The 21,238-nt window shown below is 36.4% G+C and overlaps 1 protein-coding gene across 1 annotated transcript in view; it reads right to left on the reverse strand.

Annotated features, from left to right (window-relative positions):
* Window positions 1-4,453: 4,453 nt before the first annotated feature.
* The window catches only part of TACR3 (tachykinin receptor 3), a 122,171-nt gene continuing 105,386 nt past the window's right edge, over window positions 4,454-21,238 (reverse strand). Inside the window, exons 4-5 of the mRNA XM_002815021.4 lie at window positions 9,923-10,119; window positions 4,454-8,424 (exon numbers count right to left, since the gene is read on the reverse strand). Coding sequence (XP_002815067.4) covers window positions 8,112-8,424; window positions 9,923-10,119 — 510 coding nt within the window. The 3' untranslated portion in view covers window positions 4,454-8,111. The remainder of the gene's footprint in view (window positions 8,425-9,922; window positions 10,120-21,238) is intronic.

The following is a 21,238-nucleotide window of genomic DNA, read 5'->3' on the forward strand; positions in this document are numbered from 1 at the left end:
GCTATTATAAATAATGTTGCTATGAACGTCTATGTATATGTTGTGTGTGAATTTATGCTTTCTTTTCTCTTGGGTAAATACCTAAGAGTAGAATATCTGGGGTCCTACGGTGACTCTGTGTTTAACATATTGAGAAACTGATGAAGTGTTTGCCATGGTGGCTACACCATTTTACACTCAATTCAATTCAATGTGTCCACATTCAATGCATTCAGTTTCTCCACATTCTTGCCACAGTATGTTATTGTCTGTCTTTTTTATTAGAGTTGTTCTAGTAGGTATGAAATGGTATTTCATTGTGGTTTTGATTTCCAATTCCCTAATTGCTGAAATAATTATGGAGGCTGAAAAGTCTCATGATCTGCTATCTACAAGCTGGGGAACCAGAAAAGACAGTGGTGTACAGTAGTCCCCTCTTATTTGTGGTTTCACTTTCCATGGTTTCTATATGTGTATGTTATGACTAGTTGGTTCATAGTATTGTGTATGTTCTCTATCTTCTTATTAACTATCTCTGTAGATGTTCTGTCCATTATTGAAAGGGGAGGATATTGGAGTCTTCAAGTATTATATTACTGTAGAACTATTGTTCTCTTTATTTCTGTCAATATATGTTTTATGCATTTTGGAGCTCTGTTGTTAGGTGCTTTTACATTTACAATTATTATATCTTCTTGATTAGTTGAGCCTTTTAGAGTTATGTGATATCCTTCTTTGTCCCTTGAAATAGTTTTTCACTTGAAGTCTATTTTGTCTGTTGGTATAGCTAACTCAGTTGTTGTTTAATTACTGTATTACATGAAATATATTTTATCCTATTTGTAGCTCTAGATCTAAAGGAAGTTTCTTGTAGAAAGTGTGTAGTTGGATCACTGTTTTTTTCTATTCATTATGCCAATTTTTGCCTTTTGGTTGGATAGTTTTAATCTGTTTACATTTGAAGCAGTTACTGAGAAGAAAGGGTTATTTCAATCATTTTGCAATTGTTTTCTGTAAGCCTTAGGCCATTTTTGTTTCTAATTTCCTCTTTTATTGACTCCTTTTGTATTCAATTTATTTTTTGTAGTTAAACAATTGTGTGTGCCCTTTCATTTCCTTTTTTGTGTTATTTTTTAAAGATATTTTATTTGCAGTTGCATGGAAATACTTTAACAACTTAAGTTTATGACAATCTAGGTTTTTTTTCTTTTTATAAATTTATTTATTTATTTTAAATTTTATTATTATACTTTAAGTTTTAGTGTACATATGCACAATGTGCAGGTTAGTTACATATGTATACATGTGCCATGTTGGTGTGCTGTACCCATTAACTCATCATTTAGCATTAGGTATATCTCCTAATGCTATCCCTCCCCCTTCACCCCACCCCACAACAGTCCCCAGTGTGTGATGTTCCCCCCCTTCCTGTGTCCATGTGTTCTCATTGTTCAATTCCCACCTATGAGTGAGAACATGCGGTGTTTGGTTTTTTGTCCTTGCGATAGTTTGCTGAGAATGATGGTTTCCAGTTTCATCCATGTGCCTACAAAAGACATGAACTCATCACTTTTTATGGCTGCATAGTATTCCATGGTGTATATGTGTCACATTTTCTTAATCCAGTCTATTGTTGTTGGACATTTAGGTTGGTTCCAAGAATTGCCACACTGACTTCCACAATGGTTGAACTAGTTTACAGTCCCACCAACAGTGTAAAAGTGTTCCTATTTCTCCACATCCTCTCCAGCACCTGTTGTTTCCTGACTTTTTAATGATCACCATTCTAACTGGTGTGAGATGGTATCTCATTGTGGTTTTGATTTGCATTTCTCTGATGGCCAGTGATGATGAGCATTTTTTCATGTGTCTTTTGGCTGCATAAATGTCTTCTTTTGAGAAGTGTCTGATCATATCCTTTGCCCACTTTTTGATGGGGCTGTTTGTTTTCTTCTTGTAAATTTGTCTGAGTTCTTTGCAGATTCTGGATATTAGCCCTTTGTCAGATGAGTAGGTTGCAAAAATTTTCTCCCATTCTGTAGGTTGCCTGTTCACTCTGATGGTAGTTTCTTTTGCTGTGCAGAAGCTCTTGAGTTTAATTAGATCCCATTTGTCAATTTTGGCTTTTGTTGCCATTGCTTTTGGTGTTTTAGACATGAAGTCCTTGCCCATGCCTATGTCCTGAATGGTATTGCCTAGGTTTTCTTCTAGGGTTTTTATGGTTTTAGGTCTAACATTTAAGTCTTTAATCCATCTTGAATTAATTTTTGTATAAGGTGTAAGGAAGGGATCCAGTTTCAGCTTTCTACATATGGCTAGCCAGTTTTCCCAGCACCATTTATTAAATAGGGAATCCTTTCTCCATTGCTTGTTTTTGTCAGGTTTGTCAAAGGTCAGATAGTTGTAGGTATGCGGCATTATTTCTGAGGGCTCTGTTCTGTTCCATTGGTCTATATCTCTGTTTTGGTACCAGTACCATGCTGTTTTGGTTACTGTAGCCTTGTAGTATAGTTTGAAGTCAGGTAGCGTGATGCCTCCAGCTTTGTTCTTTTGGCTTAGGATTGACTTGGCATTGCGGGCTCTTTTTTGATTCCATATGAACTTTAAAGTAGTTTTTTTCCAATTCTGTGAAAAAAGTCATTGGTAGCTTGATGGGGACGGCATTGAATCTATAAATTACCTTGGGCAGTATGGCCATTTTCACGATATTGATTCTTCCTACCCATGAACATGGAACGTTCTTCCATTTGTTTGTATCCTCTTTTATTTAATTGAGCAGTGGTTTGTAGTTCTCGACAATCTAGTTTTAATTGATATCAATTTAACTTCAATAGCATAGAAAATTCTCTGCTCCAGGACAGTTCTGTCCCCACTTCTATGTTGTTATCAATTATATATTTATACATCATGTTCTTAACAACAGATCATAATTATTTTTATGCATTTGTCTTTTAAATTGTGTTGTAAATTAAAAGGGAAATTATGAATCAAAAATGCAACTACAATACAATGACACTGGATTTTATATTTGCACAGGTAGTCACCACAGAGCTTTATTTCTTCAATGACACTGAGTTACTGCCTAGTGTGCTTCAATATCAACCTTAAAAACATCCTTTAGCATTTTGTGTCGGGCAGGCCTACTGATAAAGGACTCTCTTGGTTTTTGTTTATTTGAGAACATCTTAATTTCTTCTTCATTTTTTGAAGGATAGTTATGATGGATTAGAATATTTTTTTTTCCAGCACCTTAAATAATATCATCCCATTGCCTTCTGGCCTTCATAATTTCTGATAAGAAATCAATTCTTTAAAAATTTATTTTCAGATTATTTTATTATTTTTAAAAACTCATTCATTCAATAACTATTAATGAGTCCAGACCCTAACAGAGCTTACACTTTAATTGGGGAGATATACAATAAATATAATGAATTAGTAAATTATATGGTATTCTGGAAGGTGATAAATGCTGTGAAACAATAAACATCAGGATGGAGGATAGGGAAAAATTGTGCATGTTGCTGAGGGGGAGAAGATATGCAATTTTAAATAAGGTAATCAGGATTGGCCTTACTGGGGAAAGATTTGGTGAAATGAAGAAGTTTGTCATGCCACTATCTTGGTGGCCAGCATTCTATAGAGAAGGAATAGTCAGTGTGGGTCCTGAGGTTGTAGCATGCTTGGCAAAGTTACAGAACAATAAGGAAGCCAATGTAGGTGGATCCGTGAATGCTGATGAGCACAGGAAAGAATAGGTGAAAGGAGGAAAGTTAGAAAAGGCCACATCATAAAAGTGCTTCTAAGCCATTGTAAAAATTTTGGCTTTTCCTTTGAGTTAAATGGGAAGGCAGTAGAGGGTTTTGAGTAGAGGGGCAAGATGATGTGATGCAGTTTTAAAATAATCATTATGGTTACTTTATTGAGAATCAACTGTATAAAGGAAATGGTGTGGAGACTATTGTAATAATGTTTTTGAACATTTATTTTTTTTGTTTGGCTCTGCCCTATTTATGCATTAGCTCATTTAATTCTCATATCAGCACTTTGAAAAAATTATTATTTTTCCCTTCTTCACTGATGAGTTAAGTGAAACTCAGAGCAGAGAATCCCTTGCTTGAAGTCCTCTGGTAAACTGTTAGTGAAGATTGGATGTAACCCAAGTCCGTTGGTTGGATTATCCTGGTTGTCACAACTGTAAAATTCTATGCTTCATTACTCAGCTACATGCACTTTTGGCCCTCCCTTCCAATTCACCAGCTCTCTAAGCAGAATATTTTTTATATTTTGAGAATTTTGTCCCCATAAATTTTTTTTCTGAATCAATAACAGAAAAATTAGACATTTCTATGAGGAAAAATCAACAAGGAAGCACAATGTAGTTTTTGAGGAATGGCTGGGTGAGTGTGTTTAGAAAAGAGAGGGCCCTCCATGACATATATTTTACTAGCCAATAGGAAAGTAGTAAGACTTCTTTTACTTTTAATATTAGTTTTAATGTTTTTAAAGAAAAAATATAAATTAAATCTGTCACATTATCACATATGCAAAGGGTGTAAATATATTAAACATATTCAATATAATTACCACAACTTGAAAATACTTCATTCACTACAAACTTTATATACATTTACTTCTTATGTAATCAGATTTTTCATATATATATATAAAATGTATGAACACACAAAACTAATGACCTTGTACAGCCCTACTGAACTTTATTCTCTATTCCTGCTGGGCCCTAAGGGAAATTATTCCAACCTTATTGTTCTACATGGTCCATGTCATTCTGGATTTCCTTAGCTTTTGCCATATTATCAATGATAAGTAGGAAATTGTTACTGTTAGAAGTGTGAGAAACGTTTGTAGTTCTCCTGCTTTTCTATTTTGATGAAATAGTTTTCTATTTGATGAAATAGTGTACCAGGTACTAATCAGAAATTTTTAGAGGAAATTTTGCATTTCCAAAAACTAAATTCAAATGTTGAGCTGACCAGCATTTACTTTTCACATTTATTTTGAATTTCACAGGCTTGATACCAAGCTTCTTGGTATTCTTTATGTGCTTTGTAAGGGCGGGGTTCACTCAGAAATTGCTCAGTTCACTGTTTCTAAGACATTGGCAGGGTCTGGAAAAGGACATGAATTCAGCTGCTGGGTCAGAAATGTCACCATCATGAAGCTAGAAGATGGAATAATGCAACAGTGTGCTGTACTTGGTAAAAAATAAAAAAGTGTGAGTGGATTCTGTAATAATTATGTCCACTTTAATATTTTCCCATACAGGTAATTTCAGTATCTTGTACTTTGTCCAGATGCAAAATAGTAAGCAATGTTTATTTTTGATTTAATGTATTTTGTTTAAAAGAGAATACTTACAATGATGTAAGCCTTTTTGATTCTTTCATATTTGTTTAAAATTATTTTGAATTTTTCTGATACTGATCTAAATAAAAAAACCTGGGCTGTTTTAACCATCTGCCTAGTAGTCTGAGCCAGTGTTTGCCTTCAAACAATGGAAAGATTCTCTACCCTCTGAACTTTACAAACAGAGGGTAGAGTAAATTTTGAAGGCAGATTCTTTCAAAGCTTAGCAAATATGAAAACACTGGCATGACTTTATTTAAAAATGAATCTCACTGAATTTGATTTTGTGCATTATTCTGTAATTCTTATTGTCAAAATTGAGACAAAAGGGTGAAAATCTTCTCTTTTATATTTCACTCTTGTTTTATTATTGTCGTTTAAATTTTTGAACTTAAAAAATTCTGCCTATAAGTCTCAGTTTAAGGGCCATGAGTAGTGAGTGAATGATGCCAGTTTTTTTTCTGGAAAGCATTGAAAAAATACTGTCTAGGTATTTCTGTCACACTAGAAGGGAGGTGCTTGGTAAGCAACACACCAATATGTATGTTCACAGAAGCCAAACCAAACCAACAATCCAACTGACGAGGCCAGTATTTTTCCTTAGAAATAAATGTCTTAGAAAATTCTACTGAATTTCTCTAATATGTGAGGGCCAGGAGTTATATTTTTCAAATGTATGATACTTTGGTAGTGGCTGATGACATTAAATTTGAGGGCTAAACTTCACATTCGTATTTTACAGCTGAATATGGTTCCATATGTCTAAAACACTAATTAATGCTAGTACCATATCATTCATAAATTTAAGAAAATAATAACTGTTTTTACATATTAGGCTTTTTCTTGACACTTTAACATTGTATGATAAATATTCATATGTTTTAAGAATGAACATTCAAAAACATTATATTCAAACAATTAGATACTATATAATAATAAATTTGCTTATTTAAAACATGCACACAAGCTTCACAGACATTATTGAGCATATGGCAATGCCATAATGACCACTTATTTCAGTATTTGATTTTAATTCTTTGAAGTTGTTGCATTCATTAAATGATTGAATGTGTAGGCGTATTTGTATGTGCATGTGTCTCTTTGTTTATTGGTATCATCAGAAGAAATTCAGCTGGAACACATATGTTTGGCCTGTTTAGACTCTGAACATTTTGTAACAGTTGGATATTTCTGGTTTTGGCTTCAAAATAGGGAAGAGATTTGAGAAACAGACCATGATTTGCCATTGAATATTTGCTTTTATTCTGTTCTTCAAAAATATTTTGTTTTAATATTGGTGGAGGTACAACAATAAAATGTTAGAGAGTATTATTTTAGAAAATATCTTCAAAAATCAAACTGAATAGTTTAAAGGAGAAGTTCGTACTACACATTTACATTCTCAAAAAGTTTCTGCTTTCTTGAGCAGGATTAACAGTATCCCTAATTCAAAGAAAGATGATCTGTAAGCACTGAGGCCTGGATGTTACTTTTTACACTTAAAAGTATTTCTTGTTATGTTATGAGTCTCAGAAATGTGCTAGTGTATATCTTCTTGTAGTAAAATTGATGCTTTCTTAGGACTATTATCTCATTTCTTTCTGCTAAGACTTCTGAATAATCTAAGCAAATGAAAGAAAAGGTCTTTCTATGGAAGGATGTGTGTTAAACTCACCCTCTTGCTCAGCTGGTATTAGTTTACATGTATCCAAACTATTGTGCAGATTTGTTTTCTAAGAGGTAATTCACTTTTCTACACCTTGCCTAGTTTACTCATATGTACCATATACTGGTATTTTTCAACCATATATTCTTTTGTCACACTTATGACTTTTTTTCCCCTAAGGAGATGCCTTTGAAGATATTTTCTGATATTTTCTCCTAGTCCTTATTCTATTTTCAGTGAGGGGAGAGGAAGAGAACACAAATAGTATTCTTCCTCTATTTATTGGAATGTACCTTTACTGTTTTATAATCTAGCTATTTAAAAAATCGGTGAAAAATAAAAAGAATGATAGGAATTTTCTATATATTTTTAGGGTCTTACTTTTTAGCTTGGTATTCAAAAATAAGTAATGGCCAAAAAGTATATAATTTTTTAAAATTTCACTTTCTCAGAAAAAAAATCAAGAGAATGAAATATACATTTGCCTAATGATTTAACTAGATTTCCTTTTCAGTTAAATGCCACGGAAGAAATCTTTAAATCTTTAAATCTTTACATTCTACAAAATGAGTTTTCTTGAGCAAAGATTTTCAGTTTCTACTTCTTGAGGTTAATTTTCCATTACTCTAGTGGGATAATGAATCATTTAACTTTTTTTCCCATTTTATATCTCTAGGCAAAAAAGCCTATTTTATACAGATTTTGTTTCCCTTCACTTACAATATTATGTTTTAAAGATTCTTTAATCTCTTGGAAAAACTATATGTCATTTTAATGTCACAAATGTATATTGCCATTTGTAAATGAGATAGACTGGCGAGTTCACAAGTATTTTTCTGACATATTTTTGTTCATTGCATATAATAATTTAGAGTTTTCAAAGAATAAATTTAAAGCCCATTTTATTTTGGGTGGAGGCTATCATGTTATTAGTGTCTTTGTCACATTTATACACTACCTTTCTCAATTTGACCATAGCTGCCTAAAAATTGCTTTCTGTTTCTAGAGGGTATATAGGACAGGACTGATAAATAGGAGAATGGGGTCCTAGACTGGCACCGTGATGGCCTCACACTAATCTTTTCCTCAGGAAATGGAATTAAGAATATTCATCCACAGAGGTATAGGGTGAGCTTATGAAACTTGAAGTAGTGGAGGCAGATTTGGAATTCCTGCGAGAGCAGCCATTGAAACTTGGGTCTCTTCGCGTTGCTCTTTTCTTCTGACTGGACCTGGCGGTGTCTGCATCGTTGGGGTCAAACACGACTGTCATGGACTCCATTCTGGTCACGGTGTACATACTGCTTTGCCGGGTTGGATGAAACCTGGTGGTCTTGAGCTCTAGCTCATCATAGCTGGAAACTTTGATGAAAGGACACCAGCGAAATGCTCTCTTGAAGCCAGCTCGAAATCTGAGGAAAAGCAGGTCGCAGAAAGAAAAAGTTATTTTTTCAAGCAGATATGTCTTTCAGCTGCCACAGAAAATTCTACATAAGGCAGTTATATCAACTCAGTTTTTGAGTTTGGTTTTTAGCCAGACTCTTAGAATTTATGTCACAGTATTGTTGTTAGTCGTTTAGTTCTTGTTTGAATTGAATCTTAATTTCCCATTAATGAGAAGCATTGATTCCCAGAAATGAAAAGCATCTCATTCCCATCAGTGAGAAGTCATCAATAGCAAACGCATAGCACCAGGTAATCAATATGTTAAAGAAACAGTATATTTTTCTAAAATAATTGTATACATTTACATAAATATAATTGAATTAGGCTGGCCAGTTAAGGCACTTAAAAATGATATATTTCAAAATAGTTTCTTTCAGAAATGATTACACATTTATAAATTAAAGTCTCATTTAATGTTAGAATTAATTGCTAATCTTGATGGTTTTTATCTAGTCATATACGAAAGGGCAAAATCCTTATCTTTGTAAACCATTAAATGAAGTTGATTAAAAGTGGATGTAATGTTTGTGGGGTGGTGGGAATTGAGATATGGCTTATGCAATTAGTGGAAAAAAATAGCAAGAGTTAATTAAGTATTTAACAAACTTAAGGCACAGTGTGGTAGAACCCCAGCTGGGAAGAGAGCTTAGGATTTAATTCATGCGGTTACTTACATAAAGTCCCAATTCTACTTGCAAAAAAACCATATTGGTTTATTACAGGACTTACCAGCCCTATGAAATTTAACCCTATCCCTTCATGTGCTGACCAATACAACCAAGGTGTCTTTATCTGGAAAGCAGATTTTATCTTTTTTTTTTCTAGTCTTATATTTGACTACAAATATTCTCACTTTTCATTTTTTAACTTTATAAACATTTTCCCTTGACCACCGTGATTTCTTCACAAGCCATCTCCATAGAGGCTGCATGCTCTCTTACTCACCCCACCTCACAATGCAGGAAGGAGGATTGGAGTTCCCATTGTTTTTACAAAACCTTCTACTTCAAAGTCTATTTATTTACAACATATCCTTTTTAATAAAGTCCACTCACATATACCATCATCTCTCCATCTTATAGAAATTATTCAAGAATTTCTAGGAAGTATCTTCATTTCTTTGAGGATTTGAGCATATTTTCAATTCTCCTTCAATCATGAGGGCACTTCTTTTTCTTTGGCAGGTAAAATTCTGAGGTTTTGGAGGAAGAAGTTGGCCCATAGAAGAATCATCCAGTTAGAACCCTAAGATCATTATTTAGGGCATCTAATTATTAATGTGGGATGCTTTATAAAGTGTGTATGGGGGTCTTAAAAGATAAAGCCTGTGCCTTTCTCAGTGAATTCTTAAATTTTCCCTTCCTTCTGCATTTTGAATTTGCACCAAGAAAATGGAACAACATTGTATGTTTCCGGCGAAGGTGGGTATGACAAGCAACTTGCATTTCGTAGTTTTGTTTTTACCTTTTATTCAGACAGCAGTAGATGATGGGATTGTACATGGTTGAGCTCATTGCCAGCCAAAAGCTAGCCAGGTAGACCTGCTGGATGTATTTCCATCTATTTAGTTGTTGATAGACTGCAGTGAGAATGAAGTAAATATGATAGGGCAGCCAGCAGATAGCAAATGTCATGACAACAATAATCATCATTTTGACAACCTACAAAGAAAAAAAGTCATTTTTGACAAATATAATACTCATTAAATATAATAGTTCCAATAGCTTATTGCAAATCATGCTTTTTTGCCAATACAGTTAAATACACATCATGCCTAGGGAATAGTCAATATATTAAAAAATGGTAAAGCAATATAGGGACAATTGCCTAAGGTAAGTCTCAAGAAAGTATGCTATGTCACTATTCATTTCTACTTATCTAAGTGAATGGGTAGTGCTAACTCAAACATAGACAAATATATTTTGATTGGCCTAAAGAAAATAAGTGTTTACAAAAACCCAGAGAGCCTGGAACAGAGAGAGATAGGAACTAGGATGTGGCTGTGTAGCCTGCATTGTGCGATAGTGGAGACGTTATCTCCAGGAAATCAACTGTTAAGTCACTATGGAGGTTTACTAGGCTGCTAGAGCTGGGTTTGTTCAAGTCAGTACTCTTTTATAGCCTGACTATAGCTTAAGACTATTCAGATTTCTTTAATAGTCTGCTCACTACGCAACCTTATGAATATTAATTTGGTTTCTCTTATAATCTGATATTGGGGAAGATTTCCCCAAATAGTGATTATGTGTAAATATTCACCTTAGTGTGAGGAAGATACTAACTTTAGATTTGCAAATAGGTTAATGGTTTATGCAACTGTTTTATGCATTAGCTTTTATGACTTTGGTAAGCATAGGCCATTTCCTTTGATTGTATACTTGTGAATGATAATATCCTGGACAGCTCTAATCAAAGTAGAATGTCAGCTATTATTTCTCTTCCACTAGGCCTAAAATTCCTGAAGACAGAATGTCTTAATTATCTTTTTTACTCCCAGCATCTTTCATAGTCCTTGGTATATAGCTGGAGATAAATAGATATAGAATGAATGAATAATAAATAGCAATGTACAATGGACAATGTTCATGTCTTTTTTGGGAATTTGGAAATAGTAAAAAGTTTAAAATAAGATACTTTAAGCTAAACAGTTTTGAAGCTTACCTGCAGTCAGATTAAAACAAATCAGGGAAAGCTCTGATGCAAAGGGCCTATGAGGCACCTCAGAACTAGGAAGATACAGTATTTATGAAATGACTTGTCATTTGACTGCAAATTAGGGATTCAGATGAAGGTTGGCAAGGTTTAGTCAGGAGAGACATGATTTTAGAAATAGACAAAGCATGAAATGGATCAATGTGGAAGGTAACTCTTCCCTAAGGGCCAAATCACTGTACCATCCAGGTGACCAGCATTGAGCAGATGGAAATTGGCCATCAGAGTTGAAAATCCAGGTCAACAGCTCACGAAATGTCATCACTGGCCACACCATATAACATCTTTTGATTTTCCCAGTGTTCTTTAAATTACATTGCTTTCTTCTGAAGAACTGCTTTTGTATTTCTGCATTTTATTTCTCAGATTTCCTATTCATTATTCATATATTTGTGAAAAGTGATATAATTTACATTTATGCAATATTTTACATATTTAACAATTAATTAATTGTCTTTCAATTGCACATTAGGAAATTGAGGCAAAAACCCAAAGATCTGACCACTGTGATTCATGTAACTAAGATCTTTCTTGTCTTTTTACCCTCTGTTTACAGATAAAAACATCTGTTGAATATCTTGAGTCTAGAAAACAACATTGAGAAAAATAGTGGTTGAGGACCAATTCCTCATCCTGAAGTTTACAATATAATGAAAAAAAAAGGAAATGTACAATTTTAATAAAAATGCATGCATTGAAATGTGAGTATGAACATGTGCAGATAAAATTTAAAATAATATTTATGAGAATGTACTAGTTTATTGTAATAAAGAATGACTCAATACATGCCTACTAACTGTAGGCTCAGAGGATATTAGACTAAATGAAATGGGTCTACTGATGTTTTCATTGTTGAATTTGTGAGCATTCTACTATTCCTTGAACAGGGTAGTTAAGCTCCAGCCATAGATTATTTTCCCTGGCTCCTCCCTCTACCTAGAACACTCTTCTAACCATGATTCCCAGGGTTTTAGTACCTCACCTCCTTCAAGCCGTTGCACAATTGTCATTTTTTTCTTTGAGTGCTATTCTGACCAACTAATTTAAAATCACAATCTGCCCTTCCAGCCCTCCCAGAACCTCTTAGCTTGCTCTTTCTCTTCAGTTTATGTTGTTTTCTTTATTTTATGTCTCCTGATGCTGGACTATAAAAGAGCAAGGATTTTCTGTTTGTTCTGTTCATTTGTATATTTCAGGCACCTAGACTGGACTTCATATGTAAAGGTACTCAGAAATTTTTTAAATGAACAAGTGAAAGTGACTATAAAACAAAAGAAACTGAAAGACACAGACAGTTAAGTAATGTCTAAGATTTTACTCCGTTATCAATTACTAGTATCATTTGGTTTTCATTTAAGATGGACATGTGTATGTAAAATGAGCATGGAATTTACTGCTATTTCTGCTTTCAAGGCAAACAAATTTAAAAAGAGAATGAGTCCAAAAATAATAAAACTTTTTTTTTTTTGACACGGAGTCTCACTCTTGTCACTCAGGCTGGAGTGCAGTGGTGCGATCTTGGCTCACCGCAACCTCTGCCTCCCGGGTTCAAGTAATTCTGCTGCCTCAGCCTCCCAAGTAGCTAGGATTACAGGAGTGTGCCAGCACGCCTGGCTAATTTTTGTATTTTTAGTAGAGACAGGGTGTTACCATAGTGGCAAGGCTGGTCTCAAACTCCTGACCTTGTGATCCACTCTCCTCGACCTCCCAAAATTCTGGGATTACAGGTGTGAGACACTGCACCCGGCCTAATATAATTATTTTCATGGGGCACATGAATGCATTAGATTTCATTCTAAGCAAATGTTAAGAGCAAGTAAAATATCTTTGAGAATGTTGACATAAATTGTATTTGAATCATTTTATACAGATCGACTACAAACTCCCTATGCACAAAATTGTTTTCTGACAATTGCTGAAAACCTACTAAGGCTATCAGTCCTTTTAGATAAATTTCAATTTTCAAAGTGCAAAAAGTTCAGAAAAACATGCAAAAATTAAAATGCATGTGGAAAATGGAACAGAGACTTCAGATAGCTTTTAACTCACATACAGAGGGCCTTTAGGACTTCTTGAGAAATATTTATAAACATATTTTTAAAATTTTAAGAAAAGCTTAAAATACTCTACAGAAATGTTTAAAAGTGAAACAGCTGCTATAATATATTTTTTGTGCTTATTTCTATATAATACTGTTACTTTGGCACTCTGCTTACAAAATCGTGTAGTGTTATTTCAGATGATGAACTCTCTGGACTCTAGTTTTGATGTGATTGCAAACGTAGGCTCTTGGGCGGGAGAAATCGTCTTGCTTTGTGAAATGCTGAAATCACAAAATTGAAATCACCCTTCTGATAAAATGCCAAAGAAAAGAGCTCTTTGAAGCATGAAGCTTGAGCAATGATAGATGTGCTAAGTGCTATGAGCAGTTAACACTGTACTGCATGGCTGAACAATGGTACTAGTGCAGACAGGCTATGAACTGTTAAAGAGAAAAAAGAATCAGGTAGTAAACTTTCAGAAATTCTTGAAATATTTAGGCAAGATGACAATCTGGGACAGAGAAGGTTCAAATCTCTCATCGTGTCTTAATAATGATATTAAGTGGGTAGCCACCCATTATCCTTGGAAACTTACAAGCAGGATGAAGGAGGAAAGTGCGGACATGTAATGCAGCCCTTACAAAGTTATAGTGCCTATTTTTAGCAGTTAAGAATCTAACTACGTAGGCAGGATGGAACTGCATGTCCTCACATATTAGTGAGAATAAACTTCGGATACCTTTCCTTCGTGTATCGAAGGGGAAAGATCTTAGATTTTTGTATACCATACAGATTAGAACAGAAATGCCTACAGCTGTTCTTGTCCATCACATTGAACTAGTGTAGGATGGATGATTTTGAGGTTTGGGTTGTAAAAGTAAATATTAGTTTAGGAAATTAACTAAAATGCTGACAACTATTTAGAAAACTCTAGGGGTCATATTCTTTGGTACAGGATTGATTCTTTCTAAATGCTTGGAATAAAAATGGTCAGCTTGGTGTGACAAAAAACAAAACAGGACTTCTTGTTTTGATTAGAATCCTTTTTTTAAAATTTTATTATTATTATACTTTAAGTTTTAGGGTACATGTGCACAACATGCAAGTTTGTTACATATGTATACATGTGCCATGTTGGTGTGCTGCACTCATTAACTCGTCATTTAGCAATAGGTATATCTCCTAATGCTATCCCTCCCCCCTCACCCACCCCACAACAGTCCCCAGTGTGTGATGTTCCCCCCCTTCCTGTGTCCATGTGTTCTCATTGTTCAATTCCCACCTATGAGTGAGAACATGTGGTATTTGGTTTTTTGTCCTTGTGATAGTTTGCTAAGAATAATGGTTTCCAGTTTCATCCATGTCCCTACAAAGGACATGAACTCATCATTTTTTATGGCTGCATAGTATTCCATGGTGTATATGTGCCACATTTTCTGAATCCAGTCTATCGTTGTTGGACATTTGGGTTGGTTCCAAGTCTTTGCTATTGTGAATAGTGCTGCAATAAACATACGTGTGCATGTGTCTTTATAGCAGCATGATTTATAATCCTTTGGGTATATACCCAGTAATGGGATGGCTGGGTCAAATGGTATTTCTAGTTCTAGATGTCTGAGGAATCGCCACACTGACTTCCACAATGGTTGAACTAGTTTACAGTCCCACCAACAGTGTAAAAGTGTTTCTATTTCTCCACATCCTCTCCAGCACCTGTTGTTTCCTGACTTTTTAATGATCACCATTCTAACTGGTGTGAGATGGTATCTCATTGTGGTTTTGATTTGCATTTCTCTGATGGCCAGTGATGATGAGCATTTTTTCATGTGTCTTTTGGATGCATAAATGTCTTCTTTTGAGAAGTGTCTGTTCATATCCTTTGCCCACTTTTTGTTGGGGTTGTTTGTTTTTTTCTTGTAAATTTGTTTGAGTTCATTATAGATTCTGGATATTAGCCCTTTGTCAGATGAGTAGGTTGCAAAGATTTTCTCCCATTCTGTAGGTTGTCTGTTCACTCTGACGGTGGTTTCCTTTGCTGTGCAGAAGCTCTTTAGTTTAATTAAATCCCATTTGTCAATTTTGGCTTTTGTTGCCATTGCTTTTGGTGTTTTAGCCATGAAGTCATTGCCCATGCCTATGTCCTGAATGGCATTGCCTAGGTTTTCTTCTAGGGTTTTTATGGTTATAGGTTTAACATTTAAGTCTTTAATCCATCTTGAATTAATTTTTGTATAAAGTGTAAGGGAGGGATCCAGTTTCAGCTTTCTACATATGGCTAGCCAGTTTTCCCAGCACCATTTATTAAACAGGGAATCCTTTCCCCATTGCTTGTTTTTCTCAGGTTTGTCAAAGATCAGATAGTTGTAGATATGCGGCATTATTTCTGAGGGCTCTGTTCTGCTCCATTGATCTGCATCTCTGTTTTGGTACCAGTACCATGCTGTTTTGGTTACTGTAGCCTTGTAGTATGGTTTGAAGTCAGGTAGTGTGATGCCTACAGCTTTGTTCTTTTGGCTTAGGATTGAGTTGGTGATGCGGGCTCTTTTTTGGTGCCATATGAACTTTAAAGTAGTTTTTTCCAATTCTGTGATGAAAGTCGTTGGTAGCTTAATGGGGATGGCATTGAATCTGTAAATTACCTTGGGCAGTATGGCCATTTTCATGATATTGATTCTTCCTACCCATGAGCATGGAATGTTCTTCCATTTGTTTGTGTCCTCTTTTATTTCATTGAGCAGTGGTTTGTAGTTCTCCTTGAAGAGGTCCTTCACATCCCTTGTAAGTTGGATTCCTAGGTATTTTGTTCTCTTTGAAGCAATTGTGAACGGGAATTCACTCAGTTTGGCTCTCTGTCTGTCTGTTATTGGTGTATAAGAATGGTTGTGATTTTTGTACATTGATCTTGTATCCTGAGACTTTGCTGAAGTTGCTTATCAGCTTGAGGAGATTTTGGGCCGAGACGGTAGGGTTTTCTAGATATACAATCATGTTATCTGCAAACAGGGACAATTTGACTCCCTCTTTTCCTAATTGAGTACACTTTATCTCTTTCTCCTGCCTGATTGCCCTGGCCAGAACTTCCAACACTATGTTGAATAGGAGTGGTGAGAGAGGGCATCCCTGTCTTGTGCCAGTTTTCAAAGGGAATGCTTCCAGTTTTTGCCCATGCAGTATGATATTGGCTGTGGGTTTGTCATAGATAGCTCTTATTATTTTGAGATACGTCCCATCAATACCTAATTTATTGAGAATTTTTAGCATGAAGGGTTGTTGAATTTTGTCAAAGGACTTTTCTGCATCTATTGAGATAATCATGTGGTTTTTGTCTTTGGTTCTGTTTATATGCTGGATTACATTTATTGATTTGCGTATATTGAACCAGCCTTGCATCCCAGGGATGAAGCCCACTTGATCATGGTGGATAAGCTTTTTGATGTGCTGCTGGATTCGGTTTGCTGGTATTTTATTGAGGATTTTTGCATCAATGTTCATCAAGGATATTGGTCTAAAATTCTCTTTTTTGGTTGTGTCTCTGCCCGGCTTTGGTATTGGGATGATGCTGGCCTCATAAAATGAGTTAGGGAGGATTCCCTCTTTTTCTATTGATTGGAATAGTTTCAGAAGGAATGGTACCAGCTCCTCCTTGTACCTCTGGTAGAATTTGGCTGTGAATCCATCTGGTCCTGGACTCTTTTTGGTTGGTAAGCTATTGATTATTGCCACAATTTCAGCTCCTGTTATTGGTCTATTCAGAGAGTCAACTTCTTCCTGGTTTAGTCTTGGTAGAGTGTATGTGTTGAGGAATTTATCCATTTCTTGTAGATTTTCTAGTTTATTTGCATAGAGGTGTTTGTAGTATTCTCTGATGGTAGTTTGTATTTCTGTGGGATCGGTGGTGATATCCCCTTTATCATTTTTTATTGCGTCTATTTGATTCTTCTCTCTTTTTTTCTTTATTAGTCTTGCTAGTGGTCTATCAATTTTGTCGATCCTTTCAAAAAACCAGCTCCTGGATTCATTAATTTTTTGAAGGGTTTTTTGTGTCTCTATTTCCTTCAGTTCTGCTCTGATCTTAGTTATTTCTTGCCTTCTGCTAGCTTTTGAATGTGTTTGCTCTTGGTTTTCTAGTTCTTTTAATTGTGATGTTAGGGTGTCAATTTTGGATCTTTCCTGCTTTCTCTTATGGGCATTTAGTGGTATAAATTTCCCTCTATACACTGCTTTGAATGTGTCCCAGAGATTCTGGCATGTTGTGTCTTTGTTCTCGTTGGTTTCAAAGAACATCTTTATTTCTGCCTTCATTTCGTTATATATCCAGTAGTCATTCAGGAGCAGGTTGTTCAGTTTCCGTGTAGGTGAGTGGTTTTGAGTGAGTTTCTTAATCCTGAGTTCTAGTTTTATTGCACTGTGGTCTGAGAGATAGTTTGTTATAATTTCTGTTCTTTTACATTTGCTGAGGAGAGCTTTACTTCCAACTATGTGGTCAATTTTGGAACAGGTGTGGTGTGGTGTTGAAAAAAATGTATATTCTGTTGATTTGGGGTGGAGAGTTCTGTAGATGTCTATTAGGTCTGCTTGGTACAGAGCTGAGTCCAATTCCTGGGTAACCTTGTTAACTTTCTGTCTCGTTGATCTGTGTCATGTTGACAGTGGTGTGTTAAAGTCTCCCATTATTAATGTGTGGGAGTCAAAGTCTCTTTGCAGGTCACTCAGGACTTGCTTTATGAATCTGGGTGCTCCTGTATTGGGTGCATATATATTTAGGATAGTTAGCTCTTCTTGTTGAATTGATCCCTTTACCATTATGTAATGGCCTTCTTTGTCTCTTTTGATCTTTCTTGGTTTTAAGTCTGTTTTACCAGAGACTAGGATTGCAACCCCTGCCTTTTTTTGTTTTCCATTTGCTTGGTAGATCTTCCTCCATCCTTTTATTTTGAGCCTATGTGTGTCTCTGCACTTGAGATGGGTTTCCTGAATACAGCACACTGATGGGTCTTGACTCTTTATCCAATTTGCCAGTCTGTGTCCTTTAATTGGAGCATTTAGTGCATTTACATTTAAAGTTAATATTGTTATGTGTGAATTTGATCCTGTCATTATGATGTTAGCTGGTTATTTTGCTCGTTAGTTGATGCAGTTTATTCCTAGCCTCGATGGTGTTTACATTTTGGCATGATTTTGCAGCGGCTGGTACCGGTTGTTCCTTTCCATGTTTAGTGCTTCCTTCAGGAGCTCTTTTAGGGCAGGCCTGGTGGTGACAAAATCTCTCAGCATTTGCTTGTCTGTATAGTATTTTATTTCTCCTTCATTTATGAAGCTTAGTTTGGCTGGATATGAAATTCTGGGTTGAAAATTCTTTTCTTTAAGAATGTTGAATATTGGTCCCCACTCTCTTCTGGCTTGTAGAGTTTCTGCCGAGAGATCAGCTGTTAGTCTGATGGGCTTCCCTTTGTGGGTAACCCGACCTTTCTCTCTGGCTGCCCTTAACATTTTTTCCTTCATTTCAACTTTGGTGAATCTGACAATTATGTGTCTTGGAGTTGCTCTTCTCGCGGAGTGTCTTTGTGGTGTTCTCTGTATTTCCTGAATCTGAATATTGGCCTGCCTTGCTAGATTGGGGAAGTTCTCCTGGATAATATCCTGCAGAGTGTTTTCCAACTTGGTTCCATTCTCCCTGTCACTTTCAGGTACACCAGACATAGATTTGTTCTTTTCACATAGTCCCATATTTCTTGGAGGCTTTGTTCATTTCTTTTTATTCTTTTTTCTCTAAACTTCCCTTCTTGCTTCATTTCATTCATCTTCCATCGCTGATACCCTTTCTTCCAGTTGATCGCATTGGCTCTTGAGGCTTCTGCATTCTTCATGTAGTTCTCGAGCCTTGGTTTTCAGCTCCATGAGCTCCTTTAAGCATTTCTCTGTATTGGTTAATCTATTTATACTTTCGTCTGAATTTTTTTCAAAGTTTTCAACTTCTTTGCCTTTGGTTTGAATTTCCTCCTGTAGCTCGGAGTAGTTTGTTCGTCTGAAGCCTTCTTCTCTCAGCTCGTCATTCTCCATCCAGCTTTGTTCTGTTGCTGGTGAGGAACTGTGTTCCTTTGGAGGAGGAGAGGTGCTCTGCTTTTTAGAGTTTCCAGTTTTTCTGCTCTGTTTTTTCCCCATCTTTGTGGTTTTATCTACTTTTGGTCTTCGATGATGGTGATGTACAGATGGGTTTTTGGTATGGATGTCCTTTCTGTTTGTTAGTTTTCCTTCTAACAGACAGGACCCTCAGCTGCAGGTCTGTTGGAGTTTGCTAGAGGTCCACTCCAGATGCTGTTTGCCTGAGTATCAGCAGCGGTGTCTGCAGAACTGCAGTTTTTCATGAACCGTGAATGCTGCTGTCTGATTGTTCCTCTGGAAGTTTTGTCTCAGAGGAGTATCCGGCCGTGTGAGGTGTCAGTCTGGCCCTACTGGGGGGTGCCTCCCAGTTAGGCTGCTTGGGGGTCAGGGGTCAGGGACCCACTTGAGGAGGCAGTCTGCCAGTTCTCAGATCTCCAGCTGCGTGCTGGGAGAACCACTGCTCTCTTCAAAGCTGTCAGACAGGGACATTTAAGTCTGCAGAGGTTACTGAGGTCTTTTTGTTTGTCTGTGCCCTGCCCCCAGAGGTGGAGCCTACAGAGGCAGGCAGGCCTCCTTGAGCTGTGGTGGGCTCCACCCAGTTCGAGCTTCCTGGCTGCTTTGTTTACCTAAGCAAGCCTGGGCAATGGCGGGCGCCCCTCGCTGCTGCCTTACAGTTTGAACTCAGACTGCCATGCTAGCAATCAGGGAGACTCTGTGCCAGGTGCGGGATATAATCCTCTGGTGCACCATTTTTTAAGCCCGTCGGAAAAGCGCAGTATTCGGGTGGGACTCGGGCACCTGATTTTCCAGGTGCCGTCTGTCACCCCTTTCTTTGACTAGGAAAGGGAATTCCCTGACCCCTTGTGCTTCCTGAGTGAGGCAATGCCTCGCCCTGCTTCGGCTCGTGAATGGTGCGCTGCACCCACTGACCTGAGCCCAGTCTGGCACTCCCTAGTGAGATGAACCAGGTACCTCAGGTGGAAATGCAGAAATCACCCGTCTTCTGCATCACTCATGCTGTGAGCTGTAGACCGGAGCTGTTCCTATTCCTACATTTAAATTAAAATAGTCTTTATTGCTCTTAGTTTTTGTCTCTAGCAGGCTGGATGTTTGGAAAGAATAGCTATTTGAGCCATGTGATAATATAGGCTTAAGAAAGAAATACAGTTGTTTTTGTGTACTTAATCTATTGTATACTTAGATTGAACGTATACAGAATATTGACTTGAAATATACATTTTAGATGATATTTAATGCCATCGGAATGAATGAAATTACTCAGAGAATAAAGAGTGAGACATACCCTAGACTAAGCCCCAAATAACTCAGACATTTTGAAGTCAGATAGAGACAAAGGGCTGGGAAGGATATGAGGAACGAGCAGTGAAAGATTTGGCAAGAAAACTACTATAACGTGGTCAAAAACATCACTACAGGGTTTTCCTCTCCTTTAGGAGGGGATTGCCAGTCCTGTAGAATGTTGCTCAAAGTTTCAGTAAGATAAGAAATGATGGTTTCTGTGGAGACTAGTGTTGAACTGAACCAGAGCACCTGTGGTGGAATTGTGGCATCAAAATCTAAATGGAAAGGTTTAAAGTGTGAATGAAATATTACTGGATACATACCTAAAAGAAAATAAATCATTCTATCAAAATGACACATGCACTCATATGTTCATTACTATGCTATTCACAATAGCAAAGGCATGGGATCAACCTAGGTGCTCATCGATAATAGATTGGATAAAGAAAATGTGGTTCATATACACCATGGGAAACTATATAGCCATAAAAGTATAAAATCATGTCCTTTGCAGCAACATGGATGCAGCTGGAGGCCATAATCCTAAATGAATTAAAACCGAAATAGAAAACGAGATACCACTTGTTCTCACTTATAATTAGAAGCTAAACATTAAGCACAC

The sequence above is a fragment of the Pongo abelii genome, chromosome 3, assembly GCF_028885655.2.
Source record: "Pongo abelii isolate AG06213 chromosome 3, NHGRI_mPonAbe1-v2.0_pri, whole genome shotgun sequence".
Classification (NCBI taxonomy): domain Eukaryota; kingdom Metazoa; phylum Chordata; class Mammalia; order Primates; family Hominidae; genus Pongo; species Pongo abelii.